General features: G+C 57.2%; 2 protein-coding genes across 9 annotated transcripts in view; both read left to right on the top strand.

The window, feature by feature from the left end:
- Nucleotides 1-7,783, top strand: part of KCNN1 (potassium calcium-activated channel subfamily N member 1) — a 32,120-nt gene extending 24,337 nt beyond the window's left edge. For all 8 annotated transcript variants that reach the window (XM_040629030.1, XM_040629035.1, XM_040629034.1 and 5 more), the window contains 2 exons: nucleotides 4,733-4,802; nucleotides 7,177-7,783. In XM_040629030.1, the coding sequence (XP_040484964.1) occupies nucleotides 4,733-4,802; nucleotides 7,177-7,431 (325 nt within the window). In that variant the 3' untranslated portion in view covers nucleotides 7,432-7,783. The remainder of the gene's footprint in view (nucleotides 1-4,732; nucleotides 4,803-7,176) is intronic.
- A 1,708-nt stretch (nucleotides 7,784-9,491) lies between these two features.
- Nucleotides 9,492-13,785, top strand: part of LOC103675164 (arrestin domain-containing protein 2) — a 10,995-nt gene continuing 6,701 nt past the window's right edge. The window contains exons 1-3 of the mRNA XM_040629026.1: nucleotides 9,492-9,765; nucleotides 12,762-12,828; nucleotides 13,049-13,196. Coding sequence (XP_040484960.1) covers nucleotides 9,507-9,765; nucleotides 12,762-12,828; nucleotides 13,049-13,196 — 474 coding nt within the window. The 5' untranslated portion in view covers nucleotides 9,492-9,506. The remainder of the gene's footprint in view (nucleotides 9,766-12,761; nucleotides 12,829-13,048; nucleotides 13,197-13,785) is intronic.

Genomic DNA, 13,785 nt, shown 5'->3' with positions numbered 1-13,785 from the left:
AAAAAAAAAAAAAAAAAGTCAGACAACCCACCCAACGTAAATGGCAAGAAGCATATTTTATTCTCCAGAATAGCCAAAATTATTTTACCTTTTAGATATTAACCAATTTCCGTTTTTTGCTGTGGCTGCCAGGAAGCTCAGAATTCACTTTGTGTCCTGATCTATGTGATCATGTGGGGTAATTAGAAATTACTTGATTTTCTCTGTTGTTCCTTTGTCCTGAGAATTTTTTAATCAAGTAGTTCTCGTGCTTGGCTGCTCACTGGAAACACCCACAGGGCTTTAAAAATCCTACAGGCCACACCCAACACCAGTTATAGTTGAGTCCGGGATGCACCCTAGGCTTAAGTTTATGCTCCTCAGATGAGTCCAGTGTGCAGCCGGAGTTGGCAAACTTTTCCTATAAGGGCCAGAGAGTAAATACTCGAGGCTTTGTGGACCAGATAGTCTGTCGCAACTACCCTATTCTGCTGTTACAGCANNNATGCAGCAGAGAGGAATGGGGGGACCATGCTCTAACAAAACTTTATTTTCCCAAACAGGCAGCTGGCCAGAGTTGGGCTGGGCCAGGCTCGAATATGCCAATCACTGTCCACTAGAAATATCATGTGGGGCACCTGGTGGTTCAGTCGGTTGAGTGTCTGCCTTAGGCTCAGGTCATGATCCCAGGGTCCTGGGACTGAGTCCCACATCGGGCTCCCTGCTCAATGGGGAGCCTGCTTCTCCCTCTCCCTCTGCCTTCCCCTCTCCTTGCTTGTGCTCTTGCTCTCTCTCTCTCTCTCTGTCAAATAAATAAATAAATAAAATCTTAAAAAAAAAAAAAAAGAAAAAGGAGGTATGGGACAGCACCCGGTCTAGAATTTAAACAACTCCAAATCCAGTGCAGTGGCACTCAGTTTGTATTTACAATTGAGTCATGTGGTACCTGACTTAAAATAGTAAAAAAAACATTTAGGCACTTCTCAGAATGAGCCCATGGATTCCCATCTCTCACTTTATGGGAAAACTTATTCACAACTGGGCTCCCCTAAGAGAATCAGGCGGCTCCCTGCCCCAAGAGCTCCCAGGCCAGACACAGGGACCAGTGAGTCACGAAGTGAAGTGAATAGTGTTAGAGTCTGAACTAGTACAGCAGGAAGGCAGCTGATTCAGCCGTGGGGAAGAGACAAGAGGCAGCATGGAGAACCTTGGTGTGAGTGGTGGAATAGGGCATTTGGGCTGGAGGGGAGCTTAGGGTGTGGCCAGGGCAGCCCAGCTTCTGGGGTGCCAGAAGGTAAAGGAGTGTGACCATCAGGAGACCAGGCCACAGGAGAGGAAGCTGAGCTGGCTGGACTTCAACTTTCTAATCCTGTTTAATAATCTTTGCCTCTTTTCTAAAAACAGCTTTACTGAGGTATAATTGACATATAGTCAGCTGTACCTATTTAAAGTGGACAGTCTGGTCAGTGTTAACATACGTACATATCCATGAAACGATTACCACAGTCAAGACAAAAAACAGATCCATTGCCCCCAGAGTTTCCTGGGGCTCTTAACCGTCTCTTAGCTAGAGAGTTTAATCCATTTACATTTATTGTGTTTACTGTTGTAATTGGATTGGTTTCGAATGATAACAGTCTCTGCTTCGCAAGACTGCAGGGGGATCTAAATGGGATGATAGGCAGGAATGCCCGGCATGGTCCCTGGTAACACACGGCCCCCCAAACCCTGCTCCTGCCTCTGCTCCCACCATCATATGAAAAGCAGGGAGAGGAGCTGGTACCACCCTTAACCTCACTGTGTCCAGGTCTTAGTCCTACCTCCTCACAAGACCCCAAGACCCTTGAGGACAGAGACCCGATCACTGGGTCCCAGTCTGCTGTCTGCCACTTAACTGTGGGGCCTGGGCAAGGGATTATGCTATTCCAAGCTTCGTTTTCTTATCTCTAAAGTGGAGACGGTGGTAATTAATGTGCCTTTCCTCCAGGGATGACATATGGATCAAACACAGTTGGGGGCTCAACTATACCTACCTGCCATACGGTATTTTCTAAACATGGAAACTAGCAACATTGTCATTACTGCCCTCGATATGTTCATTTGGTTATCGTACCAGCATTTCCCATGCCAGCTGCTATGCCAGGCACAGGGGACACAGACACGGCCCTGCCCTGGACTTTGCCCCAAGGAATGTTCCAGAACATTGTTGGGGGGAAATGGGAGGATGGGAATTGAGGAGAGCCAGGTCTGTGGAAGGAGGCATCTGCTCTGGGAGTTACCTGTGTCCCTTTGTTCTGGGGTGGGACTGTCCCACTCTTATTTATTGATTTATCTATCCATCTATTTATTTATGTATTTTAAGGTTTTATTTTTAAGTCATCTCTACTCCCAACATGGGGCTCGAACTCACAACCCCAAGATTAAGAGTTGCACACTCCCCCGACTGAGCCAGCCAGGTGCCCCTTACTTGTCTTTAGGTCCCCCTATACCTACTCCCTTCCCAGCCAAAAAAACAAAAACAAAAACAAAAACCCAAGATGTCTTGTAAAGCTGATGAAATGAAAGAAGTTTGAACTAGGGCCTGAGATGTGTATGGGATTTGGTTATGAAACCAAAAGGTAGCCAGGCATATCGAGGATTGTCCACAGTCTGGGCAATGGTGGGAAGGTAGGAATGAGCATGGCGCCAGGGAGACTGGAGGTCTGATATCCAGGCACGAGGGAGCCAAGGCATGTTCTTGAGCTGGGGAGTCTCCATGACGGGAGTGCTGTATGAGCAGCCAGTGAAAAGGAAGAAATGGTTTCAGGATGGATTGAGGAGCACAGCATGGGTTTGGAGAATATATGGATTTGCTAGGGATGCTGTAACAGAGTGCCGAAAACCTGGGTGATTTAAAACAACAGAATTTTTTTTTTAATTATTATTTTTTAAAAGATTTTATTTATTTGACAGAGAGAGCGCACGCAAGCAGGGGGAGGGGCAGAGGCAGAGGGAGAAGCAGACTCCCCACTGAGCAGGGAGCCTGATGCGGGGCTCGATCCCACGACCTGAGCCGAGGGGAGACACTTAACCGACTGAGCCACCCTGGCGCCTCAAAACAGCAGAATTTATGCTGTCACTGTTCCAGAGGCCAGAAGTCCAAAACCGAAGAGTTGGCAAGGCCATTTTCCCTCTGAAGGCACCAGGGAAGCTCTGTTCCAGGCCTCTTTCCTAGCTTCTGGCAGCCTCAGCTGTCCTTGGCTTCTCGATATATCGCTGTAGTCCCCCGTCTTCACATGGCTTCCCCCTGTGTCTTTACATCATCCTCCCTCTGTGCATGTCTGCATCCAAATTTGCCCCTTTTTATAAGGACACCAGTCCTATTGCATTCGGGCCTACCCCAAGACCTCATTTTAACTTGGTTAGCTCTAGAAAGACCCTGTTTCAATAAGGTCACATCCTGAGGTACTGGGGGGTAGGACTTCAATATATCTTTCTGGGGGGACACTGTTCAACACATAACATGGAAGTTGCAAAGAGGTCAAGACTGCCTTCCCCGGGAAAGTCACCCTGGAGCTCGGCAGGCCTCAACTGCCACTCAAGGCAGCCTCAGACCTCCAGGGCTGGGGGTGTTTGTACCCACTCCGTTTCTCTAGACCGAGGGCTGGGTCCTCTCAGGGGTCCTAGTACCCAGCATAGGTGGGCCCTGAGGGGCCTCCCCGAGCAACTATCACATGTGGGCACGCAGGGATTGAGTTTGGACCAGGGAAGAGGAGTCCTGCCTGGAACAGTTTCCCTGGGCTGGTCTCACTACACCAGGGATGGAGATGAGGGTCAAGGACACTCTGTGGCCAACTCCTCACCCCACCCCCACCCATGGGCAGCTGTTGGGAGGCCAAGGTGTGGAGGCTGAGTGGCAGGTCCGGGTTCAAATCCTGCTGGAGGGCCGGTGGGCACTGGCTTTGCCTCTCTGAGCCTCGTTACCCAGCTTGGGAAACAGCATGGGCATAGTTCTCTGGACTAAATGCCACCTCTGGGGCCAGGTGCCCGGCACAGACTGGGATTCAGCGGGACCACAGGCTGAAAGCAGCTGCATTTGCTGGGGGCTGCTGCTGGAGGGAGGGGAGGAGAAGAGATTCCCTGAGGGGTTGGCATGGCCCCCGCAGAGGCTGGGCCCCTTTCCAGAGCAAGGGCGGCAGCCCCCCAGCCACCCGGGGCCCCCGGCCTGGTCCTGGGGTTGTGCGGGCGGGAGGCGGGCCAGGTTGGGCACGTGCCACCCAGCTGCACTGAGGTTAAAACTGCCTTGTGATTTCTCTCTGCTCTGCCGGGTCCTGCCAGAGCTCAGAAGTAAGTCTCTTCCTGGGGGGTGAGGGGTGCGTGGTGGTCGCGGGGCAGGGCACACACCCAGCGTGGCTTGTGGAGCGCGACCCCTGACCTCAGGCCATGGCCGGGGCTTGGAGCCACCCTGCAGGCCTGTGCAGTCTTCACCTGGGCCGGTGGGGGTTGGGGGAGTCCAAGTTCCCTGGGGACATCCTGAATCAGGCCGTGTGGACATGGCCAGAGGGGGACACTGGGGGAGGTGGCTTAGCCACCCCCCAGGCCCTGCCACCCGATGTGTCCTGGGAGGGAACAGGCCGCATGGGGCCTGACCCTCACTCTGCCCCATCCCCCCCTCTGCATGTCCCACAAGGCGACCCCAGGTGGGGTGGGTGCATGAAGGACCCAACTCCCCCTGTAGCCTCCACCCAACCCCACCCACCCACCTGTCCCCCAGGCTCCGGAGTGTGAAGATTGAGCAGGGGAAGCTGAATGACCAGGCCAACACTCTCGCCGACCTGGCCAAGGTGAGCAGGGCGGGGTGGGGTGGGGCAGCTCTTCAGGCCCGCAGAGGCTGCTCAGGCCCCTACAGGAGAAGAGGGGGCCCACCTCCTGCCAGGAGAGGAGCAGTGGTGCAGCCTGTACGACAGACTGCTGACGCAGGCCAGGGATGCGAGGCAGACGGGGACCAGCCGCGGGGGCACACAGGCCCTGTCTGCAAGGGTCTGGAGGTTCCAAATATAAGAGGGGCGCTAGCAATCTACCTGCACATAGACCACTTTTTACCTTTGGCGGCTCTTTTATTAAAAAAATAGTATCTAATAAAATAGCTTTCATCAGAATATCTAATGAGCGGGCTAAACTGGTGAAGTGTCCTTTCGTTTTAGGCATATCTACCGACAGGCTCTAAAATTGCAGAGAAAAACGAATTTCGTTTGCTCTGGCCATAGATTCAAATGATAGTATCAGCAGAAAGCTGACTTGTGCAGCCGTTAAACATCTCTCAGGAAATTAAAGTCGGTGGCAAGAGCTCTCCAAGACCAGGTGATGTTACAAACGAATCTGTTGGTTTTATTATCAAGCCGGACCCCATTTCCCACTTTTTATTCATCCGCTAGAAGATGGGACAGTTGACCCAACTTCAGTCCGGCTAGCTCTTAGAATACCCGTCACACTGTTCGGAGCTCCCTTCGGAGCAGCGGCAGACCTTTCGTGAGTAGTTCACGCGTGAACTCCGCTCCCTGGCTCTGTCCCCTCATCAGTTCATTAGTCCGAGGTTCATTTCATATTATCTTTGGAAGATGTTAAGTCCTATTCTCCTTCTTATACCCAGAGCGTTTTGGACTCATTCTCTTCATCATTATCAAGAGAATGCAGTATAATATTAACCTACATAAATTTAATTTGGAAAGAAACATTATGGGTGGGGGACACATTGTAGACCCCTAAAGAAATCACTCAGTTGGTAGTAGAAAGAACATAATCCTAAGAGCATACAGAACTCTTGCCAAACTAATTTGATGTCCTATGAGATTATAGCTAGAAATACATATGAAATGCCTTTGAAAAACTCAGGGACTAGTTATTATAATTTGAATTATCCATATCGCTCTTCCTTCCATTAGTATAGATAATTGAAGTTTGAATTTTTCAAAGTTATTTAAACCTTGCAATCACGGTAGCATGCCCCTCTCAGAGTACGTTTAACAAAGCCTGCTTTGAAGTAAGGCTTTAATTGGATGGGATTATACGGGTTCCTAATTTTTAAAATTTAACAAGGGTAAAGTGTTTTCCAGCATTAAACTTTAATGCGGTCCTACCCAAGATTGCGGATTTAATTTGTGTATCTCCGACAAAAGTACAAGGTGTATTTTAAGTTTTGAAGAATTTAAACCTCAAGAGAGGCCAGAAAAAAATCATCAGAGGCTGGATGCCTCCAGATGTTACCCTCTGGCCCTGGGGACTGTGGGTAAGAGGGGCCCCAAGGTGTGTGTTCGCCCTGGGGCTGGGGTGGGTGGGCCCGTAACAAGACGTGGTGAATGTCACCACTGAGGCTCGGGCATGGAGGCTGGGAGAGGCTGGGGTTGGAATGCAGCAAGGTGCTGTAGTAGGTGCCACGTCCTGTCCCCCTCCCATAGAGCAAGTGGGTGGGGGCTCTTTCCCCACGTCAGCATCCGTCCTCCCATCTCAGGCCACGGGGTGGTGACCCACTGTCTGCCTGGGGGTCTGATCAACCCAAGATTAGAGATGAGGAACGATGTTCTATCGCCACCTGGTGGCAAGAGTGGCACTGCACCCAGGTCTGTCTGAGTGGCCCACCTTCCCTTCCTGGGCCCATCTGGACAGTGGCAGAACCGGCTCCTCCTTGCCGGGTTGTGGGGAGCAGTCGAGGTGGTAGGGGTACCCCGTTGCCTACTGCAACCATAATTGTGGCTGCTGTGCTCCTCGGTCTGTGATTGGGTCAGATCCTTGGAGTGGTCACAGCCCACCCCCTGCTGCCCACACCCTGCTCCCCTCCCCCCCGCAGCTCTGCAGGGTGTGGTTCCCTTGGGTGAAGGCAGCACCCAAGATCACCCTTTGGCTTCATGTGCCTGGTGGCCAGTTCATCCCCTCAGGGCAGCTCTGGCCACATCCACCCCAGGACCTCCCCCAACCTTCCCCAGGCCTGCTGGCCCCTAGCCTGACATTCAAGACCTGTCTCTCCTCTTGCCTCTTGTCCTACCATTCCGTGGGCTACAGCAAGAGACCTGTAGGGTTGGGGTGTCCTCGCAGTTGTCTCCCACTTGGGTCCCTCTCAGTGGGCTCTCACCCAACTGGGGTTGGTCACCCATCTCTCTCTGTGTCTGTGCATCCCTCTCTCTCACTTGGCCTCTCCTTTCTCTCCCACTCCATCTCTGGCAGACCCAGAATGTCCTGTACGACCTCATGTCCGAGCTGCACGCCCAGCACGAGGAGCTTGAGGCCCGCCTGGCTGCCCTTGAAAGCCGCCTGGATGCCCTGGGCGCCTCCCTGCAGGCCCTGCCCGGCCTCATCGCCCAAGCCATACGCCCGCCCCCACCACCCCTGCCTGCCCGGCCTGGCCCCGGACCCCTGGACCAGGCAGCCCGGAGCCCCCCATGCCAGTGGCCACCCGTGGCCCCTTCAGACTGCGGGTGACAACCCTGCCCACCACCAGACCCCTCAATCTTGGCCATCGTGTGGCCGCCACCTCCACGCCATCCAGGAAGCCCTGTACAGTGGCGCCTCTTGGAGTTCAAGGAGCCGAAGCTGAGTTGGGCTGAGTGGACCAGGGCCCTCCCCCACCCAGACTGTCTGGGCAGGAGACAGGGCCGGACCGCAGGCGAGGGCAGGGGTGGGCCACCCACCAGCTTCCTCCCTGATTGGAGCTGGGGGGAGCCAGGAGCTCCCTTTGGTCCCCTGGCCCCCCGACTCTCCCCAGGCCCCCGGTGGGCATGGAGCAACCAGGAGAGGGGTCCTTGCCAGTTCTGAATAAAGCAGGACCCACCCAGTTGCTGCCTGTTTTGCATGGCTATGGGACCCTCATAAGCACAACATGGGAGGTGGCCACCTGACTCCAGGGCCCAGAATGGATGTGGGGGGCCTTGCTGAGTCCGTCCTATCACTGTTCCAGCCTGGTAGCCCTCCAAGCCTGAGCTCAGTTTGAATACACCTTCTGAGGACATCAGCATCAGTCCCAATCGGCATTGACAGCCCTGGCCTGCAAGAGGCCATAGATCGGGGAGACATCCTTCCCCTTCTAGCAGCCGACTTTGCTGGAGCACCCAGTGTGACCATGGGTCACAGTCCAGTGGGGAATGTGACATGAGTGAGGAGGACCATTCAGTCTTTGCTGCACGTGTGTCGAACACTTGCCCTATACAGGGGACAGAATGTAAATTACCACACTTCTTTATCAGAACCTGGCCAGGGTAGGATGGGGACACTGAGGGTCAGAGAAGTGAAGCCACCTGCCTCGGGCTCCAGAACGGGCTGGGGGTTGGGGGGGAGGCAGGATTCAAACTCAGGCCCGTAGGCCGAAGTGAAGAACCTGGACTTGAGGGAGGGTATAGTGTGATTCCGGGGTTAGAGCAGCCTTAGAGCAGGCTAGAGGGGCAGGTTCTGGACACGAGTAGAATCAGAAAGGTCCCTCCAGGCCTTGGGCTCAGTGTGCTGGGGTGAGGCAGGGATGGCAGGCCCTTGGCAGCCTCTGGGCTCGGCACAGCAGAGAGATAGAAGCCTGGCTCCTGGGGAGGCTAGTCTGGACCCAGCTGAGAGTCTCAGGCCCTGGCAGCCTCTGATAAAGCCATCAACCACCTGGCTCAGGAGATAACTTGGGCGCAAGACCGAGAAGAGTGGGGAGGTGCCAGCGGGCTCCAGACCTGCGTTGGGAGTCCTGACTGCCACCGCTGGGTGCTTCTAGGCAGAGGCTGCCCCCTATGAGGGCCTCAGTTTTCCCATCTGTAAGATCTGGTGAGGAGAACAGGGCACAGTGCCCACCTTTGGGGGACACCTGCTCTGATGGAGGAGGAGGCACAAAAAACCATGTAGCAATCACAAACACAGCGACCAGAACCAGAAAGAAATAAACAAGACCAGAGTACGATTAGGGGACTCTGAGGAAGTGACATTTGGGCATGGGGGTGGGGATGGGGAGATGGGAGAGCCCATGTGGGGAAGGGCGTTCCTAGCGGGGGAGCCGTCAGCGCAAAGACCTAGAGGCAAGCCCCGAGCTTGGTGTGCGTGGAGAACAGCCAGGAGACCAGAGGGGTTGGCTGGGGCGGTGCCGGGGCCAAAGGTGCCGGGTGGGGGACACATGAAACCACCAGATAGCCGGGTGGCTGCTCCGCTCGAGGCCAGCCACATCCGCCTCTGACTCAACAGCGCCGACCCTACAAAAACAGGGCCCGCCCCGCGCTGGCGGGGGTGGTGGTGGTGGCAAAGTCAACAGCGCGGGCACGCGGGCCGCACGTCCCCGGCGGCCCGGGCGCGTCACGGGGGCGGACGCCGAGGACCAGGAAGTTGGCGGCCGACGCGCCGGCCGGGAGCCCCGGGCGCCTGCCCGAGTTGGCGGAGGCCGGAGGACGCTCGGGGGCGCCCGGGGCCGCGAGGAAGGGCGCCGAGCCGCGGGAGGGCCGCAGACACGCCCCGCCGGGCGCCCGCTGGCGGCGGGCCGGGGTTGGGGCCGGGCTCCCCGCGGTGCGCCCTCCCAGCTCTGCGCCCCGGCCTGCGCCATGCGCTACGGGAGCGTGCGCAGCTTCGCGCTGGAGCTGGCCCGGGGCCCCGGCGGCGCGTACCGCGGCGGGGAGCGGCTGTGCGGCCGGGTGCTGCTGGAGGCGGTGGCGCCGCTGCGGGTGAGAGCGCTCGAGGTGGCGGCACGCGGCGGGGCGGCGACGCACTGGCTCGAGGGCCGAAGCGTGGGCGTCAGCGCGGTATCCAGCGACTACGCGGCTGCCGAGACGTACCTGCGGCGGCGGCAGCTGCTGCTCCGAGGTGAGCCGCTCCCTCGGCGCTCCCCAGCCAGGATCCCCCGGGGCCCTCTCCCCGGGTCTGGGCGCCCCTCTCCAGTGCCTGGAGAGTTTCGACTTAGAGGCTGTGTGGTCGGGCGACTCTTTTTAAGAAGTGGAGACCTCCTCCCCAGGGTCTGGACCCTCTTGCCAGGCCACACACCCACCTACCCCCCCCAACCAAACCCTCTTTCCCAGGAACCCCTCTTGGGGTCTGGGCGCCCCCCTTTCCAGAGCCGGGAAGCCCTCCACGTAAAGGCTTTGTGGCGGTGATTTCTCCCCCAGTTCGGAGAACCCCTGGGTACAGTCAGGACATCCTCCTGTCTGGACCCAAGGATCCCCCTTTAACTCCAGACCTGGGGTCCCTGATTTCCCAGAGAAGACCCCCATCTCACGTTCTACCAGTGCCTCCCCCCTCAGTTTACCACTAGCTCTCACAGGAATGAATTCAAACGTGGGTGGGGAGTTCTGGTGGTATTTGCAGGTAGGTTTGCATCCCCGAGAGGGAGGAGACTTGGGGTGGGGTCAGATCAGGCAGAGAGGACTCCCAGCTGTCTCCCAGGGGTCTCCCAGCTCTGAACTTCAGTCCCTCACACTCAGGCCCCACAGCCGGTCAGGAGCAGGCCAGGGGTGAGTCTGTGCCTCAGCACTGAGCTATGTTTGCTGTGGATGATGTCGGCTCCCCGCGTGGCCTTACCACCCCCTCCGCTAAGCCAGACCTCAGTATACTCTTCTGTAAAACGGGCAGAGGCAGGGCCGTACACAGTAGCTCCTTTGCCCGCAGCCTTTCAGCCTTAGCCCAACAGCCCCAGATGTGGGGACTCTCCCCTTACTAGCTGTGGAAACCCAGGCCTAGAGGGCCCTAGGGCGGGACAGGAAGAGGCCCCAGAGGCACTTCCTTTCCCCTGAGACTTAAGGGAAATTGGTCACACCCCTGGTCCCACTCTACCAGCTGCTTTATTAAGACACTGGGGTGAAGCTTGCAGAACTGCTGCGTAACCTCAGGTGAGGCCCTTTGGGCCTCTGGGGACCCATCTGTGAAAAGGACTTACCACATCCTCCACCCCCACCTGGGCTTACAGCCTGCAGGGCTCCACTTGGCCCTGGGAGAAGGTACTAGCCTTTCATTTCAATCCCAGAGTCCCCTCCTCCATGCAGCCTTCCAAGCTGATCGCTGTGTCTACAGCCTCTGCTCCTCCCTTCGGTGCTGCTCTGACCCACTGCTTCTGTGGCCACTCTGACTGCAGGGGACCATGCCCTGTTATGACCCCGCCCCCCTGGGGGTTCCGAGGCCTCAGGAGGTTCCCAGGGCCATCTGAAGGCACCTCAAAGGCGGCCTCCAGGAGTGGGTTCGAGCAGCTACGCATGTCTCTGCCACCAGAGGGCGCCGGCGCCCTACAGACCGCGACCAGGAACGCCTTCCCTCAGAAACGCTCTTTGAGGTTCTTTGAGTAAACTGAGGACCAGAGAGGAGTCATACCTTTTAGAGGGTACACCGCAGCCCTGGCCCCTGGGGTTCCTAGGACGTCCCCTCCGCTTGGCTCTATCTGTGAGGGAACTGGGGCTGGAGGGGTGCCAGGAGCGGGCCAAGGGCTACGCCTCGGAGGCTTGTAGGAGTTTGCTGGTGCCAGGAGCGGGCCAAGGGCTACGCCTCGGAGGCTTGTAGGAGTTTGCTGGGGAAGGTATTTACTGTTATTGAGCCGGTGGACATCAAGTTGCGACAGGAACATCGGGTGGTGGGAACAGCTTGGGCAAAGCGCTGAGGCGTGACCGAGTGGCGACATGTGGGGAGTGGGTTGATGACCTGGGAGCGAGGCTCTCTGGAGGGGGAGGGTGTCCGAGCATGGGCTACACCGTGATTCATGCACACAATACTCAGAGGTCGGGGCCGGTTTTCTTCTGGCTCTGCAAACGACGAACGTGGAAACTTAGGCTCAAGAGGTGATCTCTAGCCCGGGGTCATCCAGCTCAGCGGGATTCGAATCGCAAGAGGTGGGCAGCAGGTGCCCAAGCAGAGCGAGGCCCTACCCACTTCCTCCTCCTTCCCCCATCGCTCAGAGCGGGCAGCTGACGCCCAGTCTAGTCCCAGGCTGTCAAGGCCCCGATTGCGGCCAGGCCATTCCACAGCCTTCTCGCTCGGGGCTGGACATGCCTCGAGTCAGATCTGCAAGTGGTGGCCAGTTGATGAGTAAACCTAGTGGCAGAGTGTTCTTGCTGGGTGACCTCAAGCCCGGGGCCCAACTCCGGCCCTAAGCTTCCCTCCCTTTACCCCCGGGGTCCGCGAGAGACAGGCTGTGGACCGCGATGCTTGTTGCACGCTGGGGTCCACGAGAGTAGAGGACAGGTGCAGAGTTTGTTATTTTGTTCCACGCCTGGGCGGAGCCACGCCCTCGCCTCGCCATTGGCGTATTCTTTTCTGGGGGTGGGGCCCGCGTTTCGCCCCGCCCCGCCCGCCGTATAAAGGCAGCGCCGGCGCAGGGCGCACAGGAATTTCTGACCCGGTCCGCAAGTGCGCCTGCGCGCCCCGGGCAGGTTCGCGTTCTGAGGCTGTAGCCTCCGCACCTCGCGCCGCCGCCTCGCGGGTTCGAGGCCAGGGTCTGTGCGTCGCGGGTTCGCATCCCAGGCGCGATGCTGTTCGACAAGGTGAAGGCGTTCGTGGTGCAGCTGGATGGCGCGAGCGCGGGCGTTGAGCCGGTTTTCAGCGGCGGCCAGGCCGTTGCCGGCCGGGTGCTGCTGGAGCTGGCGGGCCCGGCGCGCGTGGGCGCCCTGAAGCTGCGCGCGCGGGGCCGCGCCCACGTGCACTGGACCGAGTCGCGCAGCGCGGGCTCGAGCACCGCGTACACGCAGAGCTACAGCGAGCGTGTGGAGGTCGTGAGCCACCGTGCCACTCTTCTCGTGCCAGGTACGGGCCGGCTACCCCAGCGCGGCGCTCCTGGAACTCGGAGCGGCCGCTGAGCCTCCCCCTCTTGCTCCTACCTGCAGACACGGGAGAGACCACGACGCTGCCTCCGGGGCGCCACGAGTTCCCGTTCAGCTTCCAGCTGCCTCCGTAAGTCCTGCATCTGGGGCGCGGGATTATAGGGGAGTCCCTAAGCCTGTATCTCCTTTCAGGTTTAAGGCTCCATTGCTCAGTTTCTGGGGGCCCTCTGGACCCCAAGACTGCTCCCTCCGTGTCTCTGTCTCTCATTCTCCTAAGTCTCTGGGAGCACCCCCCCACCTGCGTGTCTCTGTTTTTCTGCTCCTTGAAGTACCTTCCTTCCACCCCGCAGGACCCTGGTGACCTCATTCGAGGGTAAGCATGGCAGTGTCCGGTACTGCATCAAGGCCACCCTGCACCGGCCCTGGGTTCCTGCCCGCCGGGCAAGGAAGGTATTTACTGTTATTGAGCCGGTGGACATCAACACGCCTGCCCTACTGGTGAGTGGCAGCTCCCAGGGGAGGTGGGTTGAGAGAGCTTTGCTGGTGGGGGCCTGGCTGCTGGGTGACCCCAACTGGCTCCTCACCCCTTCACTTCCTGCACAAAGTGGGAATCCTAGCTGGGCCCTGGCAGGGAGGGAGGCAGGCATGGAAATGCTTTTGGAGTCCAGTGGAGCTGGGTGCAGATCCCACCTGCACAATTTGCTATGTGGCTCTGGGCGAGTATCTCACTCCCTCTGAGCCTCAAAGGCCTCATCTGTGAAACAGGGCACAGCCAGGGCTTGTGATAATAATGGGTTTCTGAGGACTAATTACATGCTAAGTAATTAGCTCGTTCATTTCGTTTTTATAAGATAGATTTCATCTGTGGATTTGTTTTTATAGACTACCTGGTTGTTAAGAAAAAAACCAGGACCCCTGGGGCGCCTGGGTACGGCAGTCGTTAAGTGTCTGCCTTCGGCTCAGGGCATGATCCCGGCGTTCTGGGATCGAGTCCCATATCGGGCTCCTCCACCGGAAGCCTGCTTTTTCCTCTCTCACTCCCCTGCTGTGTCCCTCTTTCGATGGCTGTCTCTCTGTCACATAAATA

This window comes from Ursus maritimus, unplaced genomic scaffold (assembly GCF_017311325.1).
Source record: "Ursus maritimus isolate PB19 unplaced genomic scaffold, ASM1731132v1 scaffold_14, whole genome shotgun sequence".
In the NCBI taxonomy this organism is placed as follows: domain Eukaryota; kingdom Metazoa; phylum Chordata; class Mammalia; order Carnivora; family Ursidae; genus Ursus; species Ursus maritimus.
The sequence above is the reverse complement of the archived record's forward strand: the minus strand, read 5'-3'. Positions and strand labels throughout refer to the sequence as shown.